The sequence below is a fragment of the Dermacentor silvarum genome, chromosome 9 (assembly GCF_013339745.2).
Source record: "Dermacentor silvarum isolate Dsil-2018 chromosome 9, BIME_Dsil_1.4, whole genome shotgun sequence".
NCBI lineage: Eukaryota > Metazoa > Arthropoda > Arachnida > Ixodida > Ixodidae > Dermacentor > Dermacentor silvarum.
The window spans coordinates 90,822,493-90,845,208 of NC_051162.1; the positions used below are offsets into that span (position 1 = coordinate 90,822,493).

General features: G+C 45.1%; 1 protein-coding gene across 5 annotated transcripts in view; it reads right to left on the reverse strand.

Moving 5' to 3' along the window:
• Window positions 1–18,737, reverse strand: part of LOC119464843 (BLOC-1-related complex subunit 5-like) — a 34,523-nt gene extending 15,786 nt beyond the window's left edge. Inside the window, exons 1-10 of one of the 5 annotated variants that reach the window (XM_037725743.2) lie at window positions 18,598–18,737; window positions 15,920–15,981; window positions 15,419–15,499; window positions 9,957–10,173; window positions 8,016–8,105; window positions 7,800–7,889; window positions 7,591–7,674; window positions 7,088–7,168; window positions 4,713–4,790; window positions 1,223–1,429 (exon numbers count right to left, since the gene is read on the reverse strand). In XM_037725743.2, the coding sequence (XP_037581671.1) occupies window positions 1,353–1,429; window positions 4,713–4,790; window positions 7,088–7,168; window positions 7,591–7,674; window positions 7,800–7,889; window positions 8,016–8,105; window positions 9,957–10,173; window positions 15,419–15,499; window positions 15,920–15,981; window positions 18,598–18,646 (909 nt within the window). In that variant the 5' untranslated portion in view covers window positions 18,647–18,737 and the 3' untranslated portion in view covers window positions 1,223–1,352. Of the gene's footprint in view, window positions 1–40; window positions 192–1,222; window positions 1,430–4,712; window positions 4,791–7,087; window positions 7,169–7,590; window positions 7,675–7,799; window positions 7,890–8,015; window positions 8,106–9,956; window positions 10,174–15,418; window positions 15,500–15,919; window positions 15,982–18,597 lie in introns of those variants that run through there. The other 4 variants (XM_049655632.1, XM_049655633.1, XM_049655631.1 and 1 more) reach the window with 4 other exon arrangements.
• Window positions 18,738–22,716: the final 3,979 nt, after the last annotated feature.

Sequence of the window (22,716 nt, forward strand, 5' to 3'; positions counted from 1 at the left end):
CAGCATGCGACGTGCGCCTGAAAGTCTAACGAAAACGTACCTCCGATCGGGTTGTTGACTGTTGATGAGACATACGGGACATCGGAGTCGGAACTAATTGAAGGGCGTGGCGAAGACGCCTTAGTGTGGCGACCCTTTCCAACTTTCAGGGAACCGCCACTCGAGTGACTGCTCTGTTCCAGTCCCATTTGCTGCAACGACAGTGATATCGCCAGTGAGTTTCAACCATGGTTTCCACACAGCAGGCTACTGTCAAACGTCGACGAGCGGGTACTTACGACGCTTACGACTTTTACAGTTTCAAAGAAGTTAAACAAGGCTGCGTCAATTGCAATGTAGGCTCAAGGGCGCGAAACAAGGATCACAGATTCGTTTCAACGGCAGCCGACAGAAAATTTCGATGAAATAAAGTGAACTGCATAAACAACATCAGCGGAGATAACAGGGAGCAACAAATAACAAGAGCGGCGCCATGTTTGCAGCCATTGTTGCTAGATGAGCGACGCGACCTCGCTACATTCAGCGAGTCACATAACATTTCACATTTACCATTTAACAGTCACAATTAACATAAACCTATGGCACGTGAAAAAAAAGAAAGAAAAAGAAATAAGTGAGCGAAAAGGGCACGACATCGCACCCATTACTGCTCGCAGCGTCGACACAACGTGATGTAATCAGAGATGCCGTTCTGCGACACGCCGGCATGTTCGAAGCAGTAAACGCGTCTTGAGGTGACATGTAGAAATTGAGGTTTTATCAAGTGCTGCGGAACTGTGTAACACTGCACGAAGCTAAGCCACCGCAGCTGCAATATTTCGCAATAACTCCGAGGCTGAAGAGCTCTGTTTATCTTGGAGTCTATGTGTGGTATCGGTTCCCATACAGCCGGCCGTCATCATAGCTTATCGCCAGACAGACAGAACATCACTTGTCTGAGCTGAAAAATAGTCTCAAGAACCAAGTTATTTCCGCTATATGAAGCTTTAGGCGGGAAATTCGTTGCAAAATATCCGTTGAAATCAGTAATGCGTTGGATCGGGCTAGAAAACAGCACGAAAACTTTTCAATGAATGCTTATGCTAGCGGGCTCCAGAAAACACACAGACCACTAGGACAGCTGGTGTCATGTATATTTAATGTAATGTATAGGATGCAACGTGTCAATGCATAGCGCACGTGTATAATGACAACCAGGCTTGTCGAAAGACGAAAGTTTTTATTTCATAATTCCCAGTGTTTCATTTAGCGATCTCTATGACTCAATTTACTAAAGATGCCTTTTCTGCCAACAGGAAATTTAGCTCCCCAATTCTGTCTTTGCAGAAGCTGGTCCATAGGAATGTTTGACACTAGGAAGGAGCCACGTCAGTGAGCTTTACCTCTGTCCCTCTGATAGCCTCGTTCTCATCCAGCGAGGTAGCATTTCCTGGAAAGCGTACATGCGAAATACCGCCGTTTAGGCTCATGTATATTTCCTGCCTGCGGCGATTAACTTTTCTTTGCAATCGCAGTCAAATTTAGCTGTTGCTTTAAGCAGATTTACTTGAAAGAAAACGCGCCATATATAAGGCAGAGTTGTATAAGAGTGTGAATCTTTTTATAAATCAAGACTGTCGGCAGTGGGGGAAAGGGGGGGAGGTCACTTCTTGGCTTATCCGGATGACTGCTTCTGCAGATAAACAAAAATAAACGGAAGTTAAGGGACACGGACAGTATGACAACTGAACTGTGAGATAACAAGGTTTGCTAGTATATAGCTTGAGTTCAATTGACACGACCAGAACTGCGGCAATCGAAGTTTCCGCGGCACATATTTCCTGTGAACCGCAGAAGCTTAAATTAGGCTGCTTCTGGCTACAGTATTAATGATGATTACTTTGATGGACATCTGCGACTAGAAATGCAACTACTCTTAAGTTGTAACAATTGTATTTATCCATTCGTTTGTTCTTTTGTTAATTAATTAATTATTTGATTCTCATTCAGTTCCGAAAGTGGTCATGAACAGCTGGAAACCTTGGTGATGGCGCGCTTGTGTAATGAATAATAACAATAATAACAGAAAAGAACGGGAGGAAACGGTGGTACAAGAAAGTAAAATAGTATTCAACTAACCACAGAGGCCGAATGCTTTAAATGTGTCATTGTCAAACGCAACAAGATGTCTTTGTTGCGTCAGGACACGCATTATGTAGCTATGAAGTTTGAAAAACCCACATAGAAAGCTCTGGGACTGCCAGTTTCCTCGAGGAACAGGGAGCATTTGAGCAGATGTGTTACAGCTTCTGTCAGGAGAAGTGATTATCTGAATTATTGTATTATGAACTAGATCAACTATAGTTACGGCTGAAAACCATTTCACAACGAGGAAAAACAAACATAGTTACACGCGACCAGCGTGCGCCTCACTTTTAAATTATTGTGTCATTTTCGAGCTGTTTTCGTACGTGCACGCGTGAGAAGCCAACCGTAGCGGACATTGCGCGTGCTCGGCTATCCATCGCGTTTGCTACGACGGAGAGGAGCGAACTACGAAAGGCTCAGTTGCACAGAGACAAAGAAACAGCACTACCATGACTACTTGCTTTCAAAGTACCTATAATCTAACCTAATTCTTTTGAAGGACTTCCTTTCATTTTTAAACCGAAGGCCACAGATTTATGTGAAGACTTTATTTGTTTCCTTGGGAGTAAAGTAGCACGAGAAAGTGATTTGATTTAGCTTTCTTTCTTTTCTTTTTTTTTTGAAGATCTAGCTGTCTTTGTGATCCCTCCCAGACTTTCCTGACGGTGGCTGCTATATATATATATAGCAGCCACCGTATGTATATATGATAAACACATACGCGAACACACAGCTGAGCGCTTCTGCAGCGACATGATCTACCTATATAAGGAAGGAATAATTCGGTTCTGGTTCTACTGTGAGCTTTGCGGCACGCGGCCTTTACAACGAAGCGATCTGTATAACGAATTATTTCGAAGACCCCCCCCCCCCCCTCCCCGAAATTTGTTATAAGAGCATGAAGTGGCTCATATAAACCATGTATGCACGGCACCCTTGTCCAGTATTGTACTGTGTAGCAAAAGAAATAATAAAATATGAAATGTACATAAAACCTGCACATATAATGTAGGCTCACAGGAATTTCCAAGGTACACCGTTCTTTTAATCGAACGACGAATATATTTAATGGATTTTAAAAAAATTTTCGTTACTCTTTGATTTAACCGCTCAGTATACGTGCCACAAGATTATTCGCCACTCCTACAAAATGGACATATGTCACTATAGATACGTACGATTCCTACACAAAAGGAGCTATAATGTCGGCTCACATCTATCTCTAAGGCACACCGATCTGTTAATAGAATGGTCAATTATATTTCGCGAATTGTTCGATTTACGTTACTTTCTTTGGTTTAGCCATTCGGTATGTGCCACAGGGGGTGTGCCCTTCCTTTGCCAATACTCGGAGAAACGGCCTGTACCTGTTGTGTCCCACTGTGACACAACAGGTACAGAATCTCTAAATGCTGCTTTACACGTGTCGTACTTTTCTGTGCATACTGCTGTCAGCACCAAATTCTACGCATCGCCGTTAGCTGTAAAGCATTTAATCGACCGCTTTACTTGAGCTTTGTTTCACATAGATTCCAACATGTGGATTCAAAGTGCAGGAGTTTTTTTTTTTTTTCCTCGCTTTATTTTTTTTTACTGGCGTGCCACGTATCGTAAATTGAACGCTAAAACGTTGCCGTCACAAGCATGCACGTCCTTTTCTTTTTCTTTCTGTATACGATCAAATCCCAATATATCAAACCCACATTTAACGAATTATCGTGTATAACGAACAGCTGTAAAATCCTCTTGAAAAGTTTTGCATAAAATGTTTATTTTATATATCGAATTACCTATATATCGAACTTTTTGTGATCATTTTTAGATTCGATATATCCAGGTTCGATTTATTATATAGGAGAGAGAAACGAGGGAAAGGCAGGGAGGTTAACCAGACGAAAGTTCGGTTTGCTACCCTGCACGGGGGAGAGGGGATGAGGGATTAAAAAAAGAAAATTAGAAGGCGAAGGATCGAGATAGTTCACTGGCTCACTAGTAGTTGCAGGGTATCTATAAGTGTCTTTTCAGGCTCGTTGATTTTAGAAAAGTCCTAAGAGTACGTGGAGCGTTCAGGGTTGGTGACGAATGAGGCCGATCATCCGGGTTTGTCCCGTTGAATTCTGTGCTTACACGCATAAATATATGCGAATGCGCGCTTATTAAGTAATATCTATAACTCTCATTGTGAAATGAGTATGTTATGGTCACTCCACAGAGAACGGCACTACAAATAATACGTTGAAGCAGCACCGAGGAGAAGACACCGGTGCAATGTTTCATTGCGGAGAAAGACCTTATGTACAGCGGCATCGTTAGCCTACCATCTTAACACTGACACTAACGACACTGATCGAACATGAACAAAACAGCAGTGTATCCATACTTCGGCACAAGACGACACTGTAGCGTATGTGCATTCAATAATACTGACTCTAATACCGACAACCAATACCACTGTCCTGTAGAATTTTTCTGAAAGCAATTAGTGCGTGCTTTGCATGACCCTTTTAGGCCATGGACCCAGTAACACTTTTTTTTTTTCAAGATGCCAGGCCGCCGATATTAGTCACTGTGGGATCTTCGCACACCTTTGTCGGTGACAGTAACTGGCTGGGCGGCAGCTGTGGTCGTTGTTACAGTATAATTTTGTGCAGGTTTTTCGGTATCTGAAACGAGAATAAAAAGTGAGTCTTTATTGCATAAGACTGTGAGTGACAATGATCGCGATATTAAGTTCCGGTCTCTCTGGCACACGGTCCTGCTGGCGTATAGACTATATACGTGGTCTAATTCACCGATCGCCGCTATAAATGCACTTTGACAAACTTGTGCTAGCAAAAAAGCAGGTAATACGCGCCTTGGTGAAGTTTCTTACTTTGCTACAGCGTTGTATTATGTCGCCATCTATCATGTACTCAGCGAATTACAACTGTTGCCTCCAGGATTTTGGTTCTCACATTGCTATTCACCCGCCATTTGTTTGAGTGATTAGACACATGACAGACAAAAGGCTTCAGACAAAATGACCCCCCGAAACAGTGGTAACACTTAATACAACATAACTTGCAATCGCAAGTAATGCGATTTTGGGTTTCATTTGTTTGGTGTAGGCATTTTTAACAGCGAAGCTGTTCTAGCTAACCATAAAAAATGCCGCCTGCTGCCGCAAAACCTCGCTATGACAAGCTATGACGTCACTGCGTTGCCTAACAACCACCTCGCGGAGCGGCGTGTGCCTCGCCTCCTCTCCGTGCCATGCCCATGTTGCCTTGACCAACACCACCTAAACAAGATGCGGGCGGCGCGCAGCAGACGACACGCCGGGATGACGTCACGGCGCATGCGCAGTAACGCGCAGCTGGCGGGTGCTCGGTGGAGCCGTGTCTGTGTCGGGTGAAGCGAGCGCACATCTGCGCCGGCACTAGCTTTCGCCCAGTGTGCATGCGCTTGGCCTCGGAGTTTGCCATAAAAGGGGCTGCGCCTAGTCGTGTCAACTTTCGCAAGATATATCGAGCTGCTAGCCTCCAACGAGTTCGGCGTCGGCTAGCAACAGCGTTCTTGGCATTGTGCCAACCTTGGTTAGCCTGCCTGCGTTTATGGCATGCCAGGAACGCTGTCGCTCGTAGGCGCCACCGCTTTCAGCGCTAGTCATGCGAGAGAGAGAAAACAGTTATTTCTCTCTCGCACAAAAGTCACGCGAAATGTCGCGAAAGGGAAGGTACCTCCGAAAATGATCGCTCGAGAATACTTTCCCTACATGTAGTTAAGTTAAACCAAGTTAAGACCTAGCAGCAACCAAGTTAATACCTAGCAGTAGCAGCCAGTAAGACTTGAAGATCGACAGTTTCGCTGTGCCTAAGCTTTGCATGACCGAGTGCAAACTTGCCCGTTCTTTTTTCGTAAGCAGCTATGGCCACTGGTTTCAAGATTTGATTTGATTTAACGAGACCAATGATTTATACCATCATCGGCTGGTGAAAGTCCGTTAGTCGCGCCCGTTAGCCGCGGACTGGTAGGGTCTACAGTTCCTGGTTTTATTACCCGCATTACACCCTGCAACGTACGATAACATTGTCAAATGCCAGAAAAATTGAGCAATCTCGCCATAGTTAGCCGCTAAGCATTCACTGTAACAGTAATTCAATCACTGATATTATGGTTCACCTCTGCTAGTTTATGTTGTTCAAATCGTATCCTTTTATTGGTTGCCATGTGATCGAAAGATGCAAGACAACAGACTGCTGACGAATTCTAGCGTTTGAGTCCGTCCAGTGAATCAACTAATCACACAGCCTGTCATTTTATACATCCTATGTTCATGTCGAAAACAATAGAAGGAGTAACGCACATTGAAACTCCATCGGTAACTTTATTGTTGTTGCTGTCATTGCTACCGATTGATTTTCTGCTTTGGTTCAATTGTAGCTAACTGAAAAGCGAGAAAGATGGTCAGTCGGACTCCAGCGAATCTTTGATTCCCTTCAATAACAGTAATTATGAGCTTCCCACATCTAGGTACAATTAGAAAACACCACGTGATTTGGAGCAGTATCCCCCTATACTCCTGGATAATAAATAGTCAGAGAATTCCGGGGCCTCCAGAAGAAGCACTAGAAAACCCTGGACGAGCTTCATGTTTGTCGACAAGGAATCTATGACGCCGTTAGCGCGCAGGCGATTTTTCAGAATGAAAATGAAACTTTTTGCGCAATTTCTCTATGAGCCACTTCAATTTGTTTCTGCAATAATCTGCGGCTTTGATAGTTTTCCTGTACGGCGTTGAAATGTTCAGGACCAATAGAATCACGCGTGCCTGGCAGCACCGGCAGGTTCGCGGTAGGCAGCGGTAGGCACCTGCCAGTGTGACGTCATGTACTGAAGCAGCTCTATATAAGAGTCTCCATCACAATCTAAAGTAGCATGCAGCATTTCCTGCAAACTAAATGATTACTCGCATGCTTACCGGTTGGTTCTGGTTCGGCAACTGAAGTTGATGTTAGGGAGGGGGTCGATGACCTGGCTTCATTAGGAGTGTTACTGGCAGCTGCGACATGAGACAGTAGAAAGACATAATTTACTTTAACATTTGCGGGTCAACCATTAAGGATCCACCCGCTTAATCGCAGCTAGCCGGAACGCGAGAAAGATTGCCAGACTGCAGAGACGTTTTGATTCCCTCCACTAAAGTAGCTGAGAACAGCAATCAAGAGTCCCCGAATTCTGAACATGATATCCCACCTGATGAAACCCCACATGACGTCGTCTGATCGCCCGATGAAACTCTCCGTTACACTGAGCAGAAATCCCCAATTCTCCTGCAAAATATTCAGAGTATTCCCGTTCCAACGAAAAAAAAAAAAAAAAAAAAAAAAAAAAACTACTGATAGCTTTTGGAGAATGCTAAGTGGCTCCCTTGCAGTGTGAAGAATGGAGCTTGCATGCAAACTAGATCACTCGCATACTCACTGGTTGGTTCAGTTTCGGCGACTGTAGTAGTTGTCTGGGAGGTGTTTGATGACGCTACTTCGTTAGATGTTGCGTTACTGACAACTGCGATGGGAGAGAGCGGAATGGCGTAATTTAATGTACCATGCGAAGCAGCAAGGAGCCACATAATATTATCTGAAGTTTATACATATAGATATATATTTAATAAGGAGCATCGCTAAAATTACCAGGTGGCGGAACCTTTTCACTCAAAGCCGTTGACTGAGTGGTGGCTTGACTAGTAGTTTCGGTCTTGTTGCTTGCTGTACTGTCGGTGACTAGTGAACGGAACAAAAGTACGACGCCACTCACGTTTTCTCTTCACATGATTAGAGCGTCAAGACTGTCTATTGCGGCGATAAATGTTCAATGGAACAATGAAAATCAATGGATAATATAATTACCAGCTTCTGTAGGTTTGTCACTTGCCGACGTCATCTCAGGAGTCGTTGGCGGCGTTGTTTGGACCTTGCTCGATGCACCAATGTCGCTAACTAAAATTGAAGTTACGAATGTGTTAAAAAGCACCCAGAAAGAAAGGTAAAATTATGTATTGCCAACTTAAAAGGCAACAAACTTGCTTTAGCGTCTATGATGTTTGGTAGTTAGGCTTTGAGTATAAGTAAGAGTGACTCTTCAGCAATAAGCTAAAGGCATAAACTATTGCTCTTAGTGCGGTGCCGCACGTGACAATTGTTGGTCACAGGTCCATTAACTTGCTCAAACTGACCGGCCTGTACGATCTTTATCATTCTACGGTTTTCGCACAACTTTGTCTGTCTCCGTTAATAGGGGAAATAGAAGCAGCTTACGACTGCAATTGCGAGGGTCCTCACGCTGCACATCAGCGAAGGAGATGAGAAAGCATAGGTGCTGACTTCGTCTCTCTATATGTCACTCATCCGTGTTTTACTCTGTTGTTTGTCCTGGTCATTTCCTATGCTATGTCTATTCATTATCATCATCATCATCATCATCATTAGCAGCAGCAGCAGCAGCGGCGGCAGCAGCAGCCTATTTTCCACTGCAGGACGAAGACCCTGCCAGTGATCAATTAACTCTGACTTGCGCTAGCTGATTCCAGCTTGCGCCTGCAAATTTTGTAACTCTAATGGTGCACCGGTTATCTGTCCTACGCATTGTATGGCCGGCCCAGCTCCGTTTTTTTTCTCTTAATGTCTATTCATTATACTTCATACTTAAGATCCCCTCTTAAACACCATCGATTGCAGCGCATGCCACCCGCGCGAGTGCCATGTTAGTCATGGTCCGGTACCCAGAGAGACATGTCGTAAAGTCTATACACGATGTCTATAATTTACTGTGCTGTACACTCGCCAAGCCTCAGCACGCATTCTTCAGCCATCTTCGTTTCCTAGATGCCTACGCTTCGCCACTCACAGCGCTTATGCAAACGCACAGCGCGTCACTCGGGCTATCTCGGATGTTTCTGCAGCGCGGCGCCCTCTTGCCGCTTCGACAGTGCGCCAGCCTTTGTCAGTTTATTCCTCAGACACGATCTTTCTGATTAACCCCTCTGCATCATTCCTTACACTAATTACCACAGTGTTAAGTCCCGTTTTCTATGGACGCCGAAGCTTCGCCTCTCAGCGTTTCCAAATGCGCACTTGAGCGAGAGGAGCGGGCCAACATACCCGGGCGTCCCCATGCGTATGGCCGGTTTTCCTTTCTGACGTTGCTTCTTCAACCGGAGCGAGCTGCAGGTCGCATGGCCTCCAAGATAGGGCGCCGCGCACTGTACACTGCGCCGCGTCTGATCTCGGAGGTAATGTAGGTGGCATAGTGTTTCCCACAAAAATTTACTAGAAGGAACTCCGGCGCTGCGATCGTTCAGTTTCTACGAGTACGATGGTTTAGATAGTACATGGATTTGTCTAATCTTCGTGCTTGTGGTTCCAGGCGCTCAGGTGGCGTCATTAATTACGCTTTTTCTTTTGCAATTTCCAGGCACTCATAATTTCTAAACACAGCAAGGCAATAAATATCTGCGTACATGCCGAATTACTGCGAGCTGTTTCACTTATAACGCAATATTTTGTTGAAAATGGCAAAATCGCAAAGTCAAAGAACCATTTCAGACCGGAAGGATGAAGTGCAGGCAAATCCATGCACTGCTCATCATTGCCATACTGGCTGAACCTACTCTCGTAGTAAGCAATCTGAGGCAATAGCTCCAGAGCTTTCTCTAGTAATTTTTCTGGGAATCTCTATCGCCGTTACATGGCCTCCGAGATTGGGTGGCGCGTGCTGTCTGAACCGCCAGATCTAGGAGGCCATAACAGGTGTACTAAATGACGCAAAAGATAGTATTACCATATACCTACCAGTATTCAGCGTTGATGAGACGACAGTGCTAGGTGAAGTGTCCGGGACGGTGACAGCGGAACTTTCGCGCTTCGTCGTCCGGACCGTCGTAGACGTCGACGTAGTGCCGTTGCCGCAGTATATTTCTGCGGCAGAAGGGTGGGATCTCCATCTTGTGCAGAAACCACGGTAGCAGTAACCTCTCCAGTCGAAAAGGTTTCCCAGAGGAGACAAATGCTAAAAACAAGCCCATTAGAAGAAGAATAGTCTGTTTCCTTCTCGTCAGCACTGTACGAGCCATGGTCTGAGGCAACACAACAACAACAACTAGTACTACTACTTTACCACTAATACTGCTACTACTACTACTACTACTACTACTACTACTGCTTTACTACTACTATTGCTACTACTACTACTACTAGTAGTAGTAGTACTACTACTACTACTATTCTTTCCAATGAGGAAGAAAATAAGTTAGGAGGGAGCATTACACCACACCGCCACCCTTTGCAAGCCAACTCCCCGTGAAGCTACGCTACCTTTGCCTTATTTTCAAAAGTCTGCCCCCACGTGACCCTGCGCTCGGCGAACTCGGCTCAGTGCGCTTGGTTCCCGGTAGGTTTCAATTTTACGAGCGCTTGTTCGGCTGCTATGCTAACCAATCTGTGCACATTTTCTCCCGATATACTTCTGCAACTTAGGTTGTTTACTACAACGTATCCACTTATCGTCTTCGTTGCAACGTATGAGTGCGCCAGAAGCATATTAAAAATTAAATTATGGGGTTTTACGTGCCAAAACCAGTTCTGATTATGAGGCACGCCGTAGTGGGGGACTCCGGAAATTTGGACCACCTGGGGTTCTTTAACGTGCACCTAAATCTAAGTACACGGGTGTTTTCGCATTTCGCCCCCATCGAAATGCGGCCGCCGTGGCCGGGATTCGATGCCAGAAGCATACAGAAGCATATTGCTACCGCACCCATTGTGTTTTCGAGAGAGCATGCGCTGAGCGTGGCGAGCTCGGCTGTGGAAGGTACTGAAACTTACCGCCACGTGATCACGTGTTGGGTGGACTTGTTTTGGCTTCAATTTTGTTACGTAATGCTCCCACCTAGCTATTTTCTCCCTCCATGACTGTTTTCATCTATATGTTCGCAACATTGTGTACAATATGGGGTATAGCTACAGTAAGTTGGATAGGGGCCCAATCTATCTCACTAAAGTACTGAGCTGACGGCGAGATGTCGTCGTTATTGCTTTGCAAAAAAAATAAAAATAAAAAAAATAAAAACTAATAAAGTGAAGGAAAGAATTAAGCAAGAGAATGCATTGTATGAGCAACTCTTTATGCGAACCACTAATCACAATTAGTATTTTGCTACTGAATACAGCTTACATACGTCATGAAGGCCTGCAGACAGCTTCGTTTATTCATAGATGCCCGTCTAACGCTTCATACGCCCCTTTCAGTAACGAATTGCGAGGGTGCACGCGTGACACCATGCTTGTTTATTTAGTTAGTAAGCGAATATTTACAACTTAATACGGCCGATAAAACTACCATCCATACTTCGTACAACTCTCTACTAATTTGCTATCGCGATCGATGCTTCGCCTTTAGGGCGGAACTGCGAATTTTTTATGGTCACCGCAGAAAGCTCACGCCAGCTACCATCCCTACCGCCCGCCGAGGTGTTCTGCCGTGATGATGTGTCGACGGCGACACCATCTGGTGGCGTTCTCAGGACGTCCTATACTTTAAGCTCACGAAACGGCAACGTAGCACCATCTCACGCGGATGCCAAGAAACTAGCGTAATGACTAGCGTGAACTATGTACATGGGACAAATTTTCTTTGGAGTCCGGCATAAAACACTCCCCCCCCCCCCCCTCCAAGCAAAAAAAAAAAAAAAAAAAAAAAAAAAAGAAAAGCCGCCAGCCCTTCCACTGGAGTGGAGATGGAAGACCAGTGAAGCTGTATTGTAGTGGGAATTATGTGTTTCCAATTATGCCTATGAAGATGTGATGGTGTAATTGGTTATTTGAACTAATAAAGAATGAGAAATGTATATGATCTGGTGGTTTTCATTTTTTAGTGACCACAGGGGAAAAGGGTCTTATGGTCGCTACAGTACACCGCCATAGGGTGTACGGCAAAGGTTGGTACGTCCTTCATAAACACGTCACCAACGCCGCGGGCGTTCGGTGCGTACGCGGGCAAAACGCCGCCGCCGTCGACAACAGTTGTGCGCGTTCTTTTGCAACCGCCCACAACGGCTGTCAGAACGCTGGCTACGTGCGGCGGCACAGTCGGCAGAGGCAGGCAGGGCTGCGCGCATGCGCCGCAGTGGGAGAGCGTGCACATACACGCACAGTCTTGGGTGCCTCGATGCCCTCCTCGCCCACCGCTCCCTCTCCACTGGGAAGTCGCGTTTGCTCTCCGCCGTGCGTTCGCTCCCCGTGAAAGCGCGCGTCCCTCGCCATCGCGCGCTTTCACTCGCAAATACATCCTACGGCCAATGAGAGTTTTTTATTGCGATAGCAGTTATATGGACACTCAAAGAGGATTTCTGCCGTCGCCGTCGCCGTGAGGTTCCGTATGACGTCAACGGCGATGAAATCATCACCGCGCGCCGGATGTGCGAGTGAAAGGGCGCGAGGGGCGCGCGTTTTCATGGTGAGCGAGCTCACGGCGGAGAACAAACGCGCGTTCTGTGCCGTGCTCAATGAAGGGCTGCAGAATTAAGCGTCTCTTTCCTCCTTTAAAATCACCATATATATATATATATATATATATATATATATATATATATATAAAGCAAACGTGACTTCTTCCGTCGCGCGAAAGGCCTTGGGGGGACGGGAGGGAGGGAGGGAGGGGAGGCAACGTTTAGCTGCGGCACCAAATGCTTATTTATATAAAAATGTCACAGTTTCGCCCTAAGGGCGAAGCAATGAATGCGATAGCAACACAGCAATGTCATACGAAGTAAGGTGAGCGGCTTTGGTAGCAACAACACGCAGAACTGTTGTCGACGCCATCGGCGTTTTGCCCGCGTTAGCTCAAAATGCGTGCGGCGTTGGTGACTGTTGCTGGAGCCTCTGATATAAATAGGCACTTGGTGCCGCAGCTAAACGTCGCCTCCCTTCCCTCCCCCTCCCCCACGGCCTCTCGCGCGTCCGAAGAAGGCGCGTTTGCTCTACATATATGGTGATTGTAAAGGAGAAAAGAGACGCCTACTTCTGCAGCCCTTAAGCGAGCACGGCGCAGAACGCGCGTTTGTTCTCCGCCGTGCGTTCACTCCCCGTGAAAGACGCGCCCCTCGCGCCCTTTCACTCGCACATACAGCGTTCGGCGCGCGGCGACGATTTCATCTCCAAATGACGTCATACGGAACCTCACGGCAACGGCGACGGCGACGGCGACGGCGACGCCGACGGCAGAAATCTGCTTTTGAGTGTCCATATAATTGCTATCGCAATAAAACGTTGCGAGGCGAGAAGGTGGTAAAGACTCCCGACGCTGCTCGACGAGTGTCCCGTTCTGGCGCTGAGCCGTGCTCCCTCAAGGGCTGCAGAAGATAGCGCCAACCTTTCCCTTTCCCTCAAGAACCACTTATCACTTATCAGTGTCCCGTTCTGATCTCGTCGAACACCTCCGAGCCGCCCCCAGAGGCACCGGCAACAGTCACCAACGCCGCGCGCATTCGGTGCGAACGCGGGCAAAACGGCGACGGCATCGACAACAGTTCTGCACGTTGCTGGTGCTGCTGCATGTCCAGGTTTATGCAGCTGATATAACTACTATCCGTACTCCTTGTAGCTCTCTACTAAGTTGCTATCGCAATTCATGCTTCGCCTTTCGGGTGAAACTACGACATTATTCAATTGCCGTACGCGACCATCGAAAAAAAAAGTATTCCAAGCCCATAATGGCATCTGCGGACCACACACCGGGTGCGGACTATAGTACAGAACAAAGGGTACCTTCTTCTCTGGGACATGCAGCAGAATTTATTTACGGGTAGACAGACGTGACCTATTTCTTTCTCTATTGACCCTTTCGCGGAGCATTTTGTTTTAGAGAAGCGAGATGGCGCTCACGGCGGCGCGCCATACCTATCCTCAGCGACTGCGCACGAATACGGAAACCATTACCGCGTCTACCTTGCTTCTGTGCGATCAGCTGTCGGAAATGCAACTGAGTTTTTGCTAACACACTGTGCTCCAATCATGATAGATTGAATCATGTGGATTGAAGACGTGTGCAGTAGTTGGCTGCAAAAATAGTGACTGGCATGTTAAGGAATAGAATGAATCTGTGGGGCCTCGTTGGCGGACCACTGCTGCAAGTGTCGGAACGTGTTACCAGAACTTCGTGATGTACGGCTTTCCTCGAGGATACAGAAATTTGCTCATCCGCCAGCCTTGTATCGCTAACCTTCAAAGAAAGGGCTTCATCCCCAGAACGTCGGCAAGATTCGTGAGTACCACTCGTTAAACAATGACGAAGAGAGTAGCGCTGCTTCCTGTCATAGTAAGTTTCGCGCACGTTATCTATACACATCTGTCCCAAATGGCAGGAAAACTTACGCCCACTCTGTTGCCGACGTATCAAGAATAAGTGAATGGGCGAACACTTGAATATATGCGCACTGTATACGCACGGACTACATGACGGACTACACCTATGGCGCACGAATGGTCGAAGCTGAATGTTTCGTGATGGTCCACAAGAGTAAGCGAGTTACTATAGCTGTAATATAAATTTGCTACAAAGTATTACAATGTACAAAACAGCTACGTTTCAAGCCTTGTGCGCAGCAAGAACAAATCTATCGGAACTGAGCACACCCGCGAGCGATTAGGCAGAAAATAATCAGATAGTGGCCGCACCGAGGAACTTCACGGAGTCAGAAACTGACAAGCCACTGCTTCAAAATATTTGCCGAATAAATAACAAAGAGCAAAACACACTAATCCTGACTGAATTCATGAGCGGAATGTTTGGAAAGCTTGGAATACATATTTAGCCCCGCCTTTAAAACAAGCACCATATTTACGTTGCTTGCGCCGTTTGGACTTATAGCTTAATCAGCTCCGAAAGCGCTTTTGCATGTTCTCTGAAGCTGTGATCAAAGCTTCGTGTCGTCTTCCCAGCTACCGTCTACTATATCTCCGAAAACAGAGGTTTTCTAAGCCGCGTCGGCGTCATACACTTCCATTGTAAACAAGGAGGCAACGGAGGCAGTTGAGGCAAGCAATGGACGCGTCACCACGTGATCAAACATGGCAGCGCCCACGGCATCGCCGCGAAAAGGGTCAATATTACATGGAATTGGTGGGGTGGAGCCGAACATTCAGTTGACGTTGCGTTTGTAATCTAATATTTGAAGTTTTGTTAGGCACACGAATTTAAATTGCTATAATAAAGAAAACCAGGGGGACGGGGACTATGTATGAACAAAAAATCTTACGTAGCACTCCGTTCCGTCATAGTAATGCCCATAGGGAATGAGGTTTAAGCAGAAGTAGAGGCACCGGTTCACAGGTCTATCCTGCAGTACATTCAAAGAAAGAGGGAGTCAAACAAGGTATTATATGCAAGATTGTGCTGTTTCTTGCGCCCATTCAGGATTTGCGCTTATATATATATTTCACGATGCAATTACTATAAATATCACCGCTACATATACTACAGAGGTGCCGAAACCTAACTGGAGAACATGCTTTTTAATTCGTTAAAATTATTGATCTCAGTAAAATCTCGAAGAGGTGCCACGCGCCATTATTTAAGTGCACTTCCTGCTCCTGTTCTTTCAAGCAGTGATAAGCGTATTGCTCACTTAACCATTCACGTAAAGATTTCTATAGATTTGTGTAGTGATATTAATAAAGACAATTACCAACGCTGGAGCTAAGTGGAGAGGCATGAGCTAAGTAATCTCACTTCCCCTTCCCGTCGGCACCGTACTTACCGGGTGTGGGTTGCACCGGTCTGGACAACGATATCGCCGAAGGAATGCGTCTGCCAACGGTGCTACATGATAAGAGGCAAGCGCAATTTCGATATGGAATAAGCATGTTATATTTTTCAGATTGTTTCTATAAATATTGTATTAGAAATTCTTTGATGGATAACTAAACATGTTGCACTGTTGTTTTCTTTTTCCATTTATTGTTCTTTTTCCGAATGATTGCATGCTGTTTTGCATAGCAAGTGTTCAGTTGCACAGGTTTTAGACACACGCCAAATAATGTACGCCACCATGTGTTTATGCACTGTTCTTCTTAGACTTTGTGTAGTTGTTTGCACTTGGTTTGTGTTCTTGCGCTTTCGCTAGCTGTTCGGGAAAATGTATTGTTTAGTGAATCGCACTGCCCTGCTGTCTATGCACGTAATATACATGCGTTTTCTGTTGGGAGGTCCCCTTGACAGTTTCATAACTCTGGGACCTCCAATTGCATTTAATCTCAATAATCCTTTCATAATGTACACAAAATAAATCAATAAAGCTGGAACTGGAACTTAAACTAAACAAAAGCCTGTCGAACATGACTGTGACGTGGCTATTTATTATTAACAATTTTACTACTATTAATTATGTAGACCATAATGTTTACTGGAATCAGAAACCGTTGCGGTGACTGAATGACATCTCAGCTATTTACGATTACGAGAAGATGATGTGAATGTCATGCGACGAAGCCATAAAGATTTCAAACGTCAGCAGAGGTGTGGAGTTCCACAACCAAAACGAAATATACTTTTAAAAAGTGCGACATTTTTACAATGAAATGTCACAATTCTAAGAAAGTAAACTTTCTCCTCCAAAAGTATTTTCTTTTTCTGCTTTAACTCAGTGCTGACAATTCCGCTGTTGCTAGCCGACGTTCCTTGCAGAACAATCGACCGTGGGGAAAAATGTTCTGTTTGGTCCTTGACGCCAACAAACTTTTTTAAAAGTTCGCTTGGTCACTGAAGTGATACTTCCGCTGTACTCTGGGCTAAATGACAGGCAGTGATGCAGTGTTTGAGTGCATTGGCGTTGTAAGTTCACCCTAAGTACTCATGAATATTATATATACTAATCGGCCATGTTAAGTCGGCACTGCGCAGATATTTTCACGTAGCACTCTCACCAAATAATTGAAATGTCGCGGCTGCTTGCACATATTACCGTTTTCAGAAACTCACTGCACGGGTTGAAACGCAGTGAAATCAAGGCCACGTTGGGTCGGATACTGCCGTCACTTGAACTTGATCTCTCGCAAAGGCCATGAGAGAGTTCACGCTAATTTTTACTTTCGCAGCGAGAAGCCTTGCTAATGCTGCATTCGGTGCCATCGAGCTTGTCAGTTGCGCTGACTGATCACAACAGAAAGCCCTTATCAACACCTGCCTTCCCCCCCGTAGCAATGTGCAATGCCTCGCTTCGAGAGCATTACCTGTCAGATCAGGCGGAGAGAGCTGGGCGTCGCCCGATCTTAGAGGCTAAGTTTTAGAGATACGAGCGTTAGATCACGCTGCCAGATGGCCCTACCGTCGCGGGTAGCGGTGACCATGACGAAGAGCGTTAGGTCGCTGTACCGCAGTGAATTTTCGCCGCGATTCTGCCAGTTTCTCTTTCGGTGCTGTGGAAGATACTGTCAGCACACATTGCAAACCGAACGAGAACCTTCACCTAATTGCCTTCTAATTAATCGCTCTGGCGGACATTTAAACTGCCGAAGTGAAGCTAGACTGTGAAGACGTTTTCTCCGTGAGTACACCGTGTGTAAACTGACGTTCGTGCACTTACACAGAATATTATTATTTTGGACGTTTGAAAAAAAAATGCAGATGCAACGCACCTCTTGGTCTCCGTGAAGCGGGTAATAAAATGATATAAATTTTACAGTTTCATTCCCCCGTCTTTAGCGTAAAGGAAACTGTAGCGCGCATGCGCATGCACTCTCACGCGCCCGCGCCACGCGCTCTCACACACGCTGGGCTCATCTCAAAGATCTATTTGGCGTTGGCGTGGTAGAAGTGTATGGGTGTGATTGCGGCCTAATGATTGGTTAGAGCATTGAACTGCTGTGCTGCGGGACTGAGATTTGATGCCAACATCGCGTCCGTAATTCATTTTTTTCTTTAAGTGTGAGCTAACTGGCAAGACAGCAGCAGAATCCGGCAGCTACGGTCAGGAAAGTCCGGGGGGAGTTCTCGAAGAAAGCTCGTCTGTTTAAAATGCAGGATTTCTTCAACATTTTGCCAATAAATGCAGTTACAACGTACGGCAATCAAAACCACAAGAACGTCTCAAAGTCCCTCAATCCGTGTAGTAACCGTAATTTCCCTGAAAGGCAAACGAGCATTGTCATGGCCGCCATATGCCATACATATGCAGAAACAATAGACTAAAATGTGAATGAGATCAACAGAACCCAAAGGGAAATGTCGCCATCCACCCGACTCTAGCACAAGAAAAAGTCCTGTGAGCACAGTGAAGGTAGGATTTTGCATTTGCGCGCACTATGGAGCGCGTGAAACAGCCCTGGCGCACATTTAAATGGACCACGCGGAATAAAAGTTTGGTTACTGTTTCTTCTACGACTGATTACCTGATAGTTATACGCCGGTACGTATAGGTCAAGAGACATGCGTACTTACTCAAACCGCCGATCAAAGCAAACGCAAGACACATTTGGGCTAACGACATTTTGCTGGGATGTCAGTTGCTTCTCTGCTTCTAACCGGTAACGGGGTCCAGTTTTCTTCACGCGAAGTTCACTTTTTGCGCACAGACTGAACTCACCTTTAAAGTGCCGCTGACGTCTCCAGTGCACTTTATTTCATTCCCGATTTTCCGTGGATTTCTCGTACGACATCAAAATGGAAGTATAGGTCATGGGCATTTTTACATTGTGCGCACATGCACAAGAGGGCAGACTGGCTGCCTGTAAGGTTCAAAATTGTTCAAGCTTGTCTTGCCAAATGGCGTATGCACCTCCCTCAACTCTTAGCTGTCTGAAGTTTCTGAAGAAAAAGAAAGAATGATGTGTTGTCGCTTCGCAAAGCTGAGTGAGACGAGTGTGAAAAGACGTGCCAATTGACGCATACTGTTGTAGGAGGGACGTGACGGCGGCTGTAGGATGCCGAGCCGTCGTTCCTACTCAAAAGGGCGAAGGCGGAGATGCCGAGCGGTGGCTGCGACGACCAGCGTGGCAAGCTTTCAGAACGACACTGCCCGCGCCGAGCTTGCGCCTCGAGCACGCGCTGCGCTTCTTTATTATTATTTTTTCTCGCTTTGCAGAGCCGACCATAGCGCTCAGCGCTGCGGCGTTGGCGGGTGCTACACTGTCACATAAAGTGAAGGAAACACGGTCTTTTATTCCAGAAGCTTGATTTTTATTATTGCCTCGCATTGAAAAAGAAGTAGTCATTTAACATGAGTGTCGCTATCGAAGCATAAAAGCACGCTTAACAGAAACGAATCGTAAGCCTTGAAAACAGTTTGCAGGGAAGCTAAAGATGCCGACTTTTCTGGTAATGACGCCCACAACCGTATATTTACTGCTGTTTTATTATTTTGTGTCATGGATATTTGGGCGCAGTCGGAATAACCGATTTTGAGTTTTGTTGGTCACCTATGTTTAGACGAACTGTGCTTCCTTATTCTTTGTAACTTAGTGGAACTTATAACAAAGGGGGCACTCCCATTACTTTGGGCTCTGGATTGCTGTGCCTCTTTGTTTATATTTGAATGAGCCCCGTATCCCCGATAGTTTGCAGAATGCAAATATGAAGCCTTACTGCAAGATCTGCTGTGTAAATAGATGGGAACGGGGAAATCGTTTTGCTCGGTACTCACTTCACCGAATTTGATGAGGTTTGCTGCAATCAAATGTCAAAGTAGAAATATACCGACCGTAGCGATCAGATTTATTAGTTATCCCATCAATGTATGTAAAAAAATCATACAACATCGTAAGATTAAAGAAAAAAATGGCTGATAAATCAAGTTTACAACTACGTAACTAATAAATAAACACTGATATTACTATTCTGCAAACTGCACCATTTGAGGCATCTGATGCGGACATAATTGAATCGTTATACGCAGCTCTGGAATATACCACTAAATTGTGAGTAGGAATTTCGCAGAACCTTCGCAATCATTTTAACAATCTTACGTGCAAGGTTGTAAAGTCATATATCAAGTTTGTCTGCTTGAGAGGCTGTAACAGATACAGTTTATAGAGCTGCGTAATTTGTTCTCGGTCCATAGTTGCGAATTTGTAAGCTCATTGCTTCAGATTTTTTAAGCTTACCGATTTCTAGCAAAATTTACAAAGAAACGTGTGGGCCCAGGTCAGAGTTCAGCTATTTGCAGTCGGTAGTGTTCATCATTCTTTCTTAAGTGCAACACCTTTCATTGAAATCTGTCCAGGGGCTGTTCATACATTTTTCATATATTTGATTAAGGAACTCGGAGTAGGCCCAGAGCTAAACCTTCCTCTTAAATACAAAAACAAAAACGAAGTGTAAATGTTAACAAGTATACAAGCGCTGTTACAGCCGTGACATCATCATCATCATTTCGTTGGTGTGTCTCTGCCTACAAAGAAGACAGAACAGGAACACTGCCAACAAGACAATGCTTTTTTTTATTCCATTCCTTTCTTATCTAACAATTCAGAGGAGTTCAACAGACAAGACGCGCGGTCACAACATGACACCGCCGTGTCTCAGCGACGACAGATCAGTGACGTCATCAAATCAGAAAATCTCGCGGACACTCGACAAAACTCGTGAGCAACGGGGGCACACCGTCACGCTCGCCTCCCCCGCGTCATCACTCGAACCCTCGGCGTCGCGAAGACGCCGCGCATTATTCTTCATTGGCACGGTCGCACATTTTTGCAATATTTTTGCATGTGCATGAAAAGCAAGCACGCAAAAAAACCGACGTAGACACACACGTTGAGAAACATGGATATTCTTTTAAAAGGTGTTCATGACGATCTACGCACTAAGAGAATATTCACACATAAGAGTGCTTTGTGCGTCGTGCTGAACGAGACCGTTCCCCCACTGCCTCCCCCTATGAAATCTTTAAAAACGGTGGCGAAGTACTCTTTCCGTACTTCTCGCGATAATTTCACCCAGAACACGTTTATTGCTCAGCACATGTTGGTGCATGCACCTCACCTTAGAATTCGTAGCTACAGTTAACTTCGCGATGCTGTACTTTAAAATTTCCCTCCAAAGAGCATCACGTTAGGCTTAGTAATTACTGTTTGCGTAGATATTTTGTCGTTTGTTTACGAAATTATAACGATGCCAATGAGGCCATTTCAATCACACGATTTAATTATTCAGATTTCCCACTTTATATTGCCATTTGTACGTGACATATTTTCGCGTGAATTCTGTGCAAGTAAGCTGTATATCGCGCAAGCCTTGTCAATTACGGAGTTCTAACTTTGGCTTTCTGAACAATCTAACTTCCTTATAATATCGTCACGAATGGCCTTCAGGATCAATTCTTGTAATATAATGAATGAAAAGATAAAAACAAAGCAAAAATAATTTTTTGCGTATAGCAGCATGCAAATGCGCAGATTCGTAAAGATAACATTATAGTGGCACTGCACGTACAAATCTGAATATCCGCTCTTATCTCGTTGCTCTCTTGTTTACGCGTAGAGGAAAGTTTGCACAGAAAAGATAGATCGCAGGATGCTTCATATATATGGTGCGCACGTGGATGACCTTTGCCAAGTGAACTGCAATCAACTTTCTGTTGCTAACTGAACGCTGACAGCGCATGTAGATACAGTCCCAGAAATAGCCATTTGACTGTCTCCGTATGTGACAGGCGAAGCGTTAACATTGCAAGTGGTTAAGAACAATAATATGCGGATGAAACCCTGAGCGAACAGGAAGTCATTCCTCAAAGCAAAATACAGGTGTCTGAAAGCCTTAATGACCTTATTAAATTAACGCAATATTGCATTCGTGTATTGACACTCAGCATGCGTTTGCGTTAGTTTGAGCAATTATTTTGCTTAAAGTTCTAATTGATTTTGCGGATTTAATGCTGATATAGTTGTCGCATTAGGAACCGGCTTAACTTCGCCTGGAGATGCTTTTGGTGACAAAACTGTGCTGAATGTGCCGATTATTTATTTGTCTGTGCGATATATGCTGTTGTTTTCTTTTGAGCTCATTACACTTTTATTGCGGATTCTTGAAATTCAGTTGTTGGTGCCTTAGCGACTTGGTACAATCGCAGGAACTGTAAAACGTATCCTTTTGTTGGTTTTTTGATAGTATGCAGGTTAGCGTAAACTACTTTATTGTCGGAACGCTCTTTTATTACCGAATGGAATCCCCCTTTCATCTTTAGCAGTATACTGTTAGGGTAAAAGCCGGCGACGAAATTGTTGTCAACTTGTTCAATTTCAGCCAAACAAATTGAATCAGAGCCGAAGCCTCGTTTGATTTAATGTAATTAATAAAGAGATATTAGTGCTGAAAGAATATCTGCTAATGCGTATTTCATATAGGTGAATATTTAGTCGCGTTTTTTGGTGTGTCCCGCAGTATCTGGCTGGTAGCACCGCTGATCATCCACAGCATATAACGTCGAAAGTTCACATGGAACGGTACTGTCAGTGCTGACTGATAAAAGTTCAGGTTGCACAGACACGTGTCACCCTAAGCCAGAAGTCACTGACTTCATATATAATTTAATCTGTCGCTATAGGCACAATATGCGCAAAG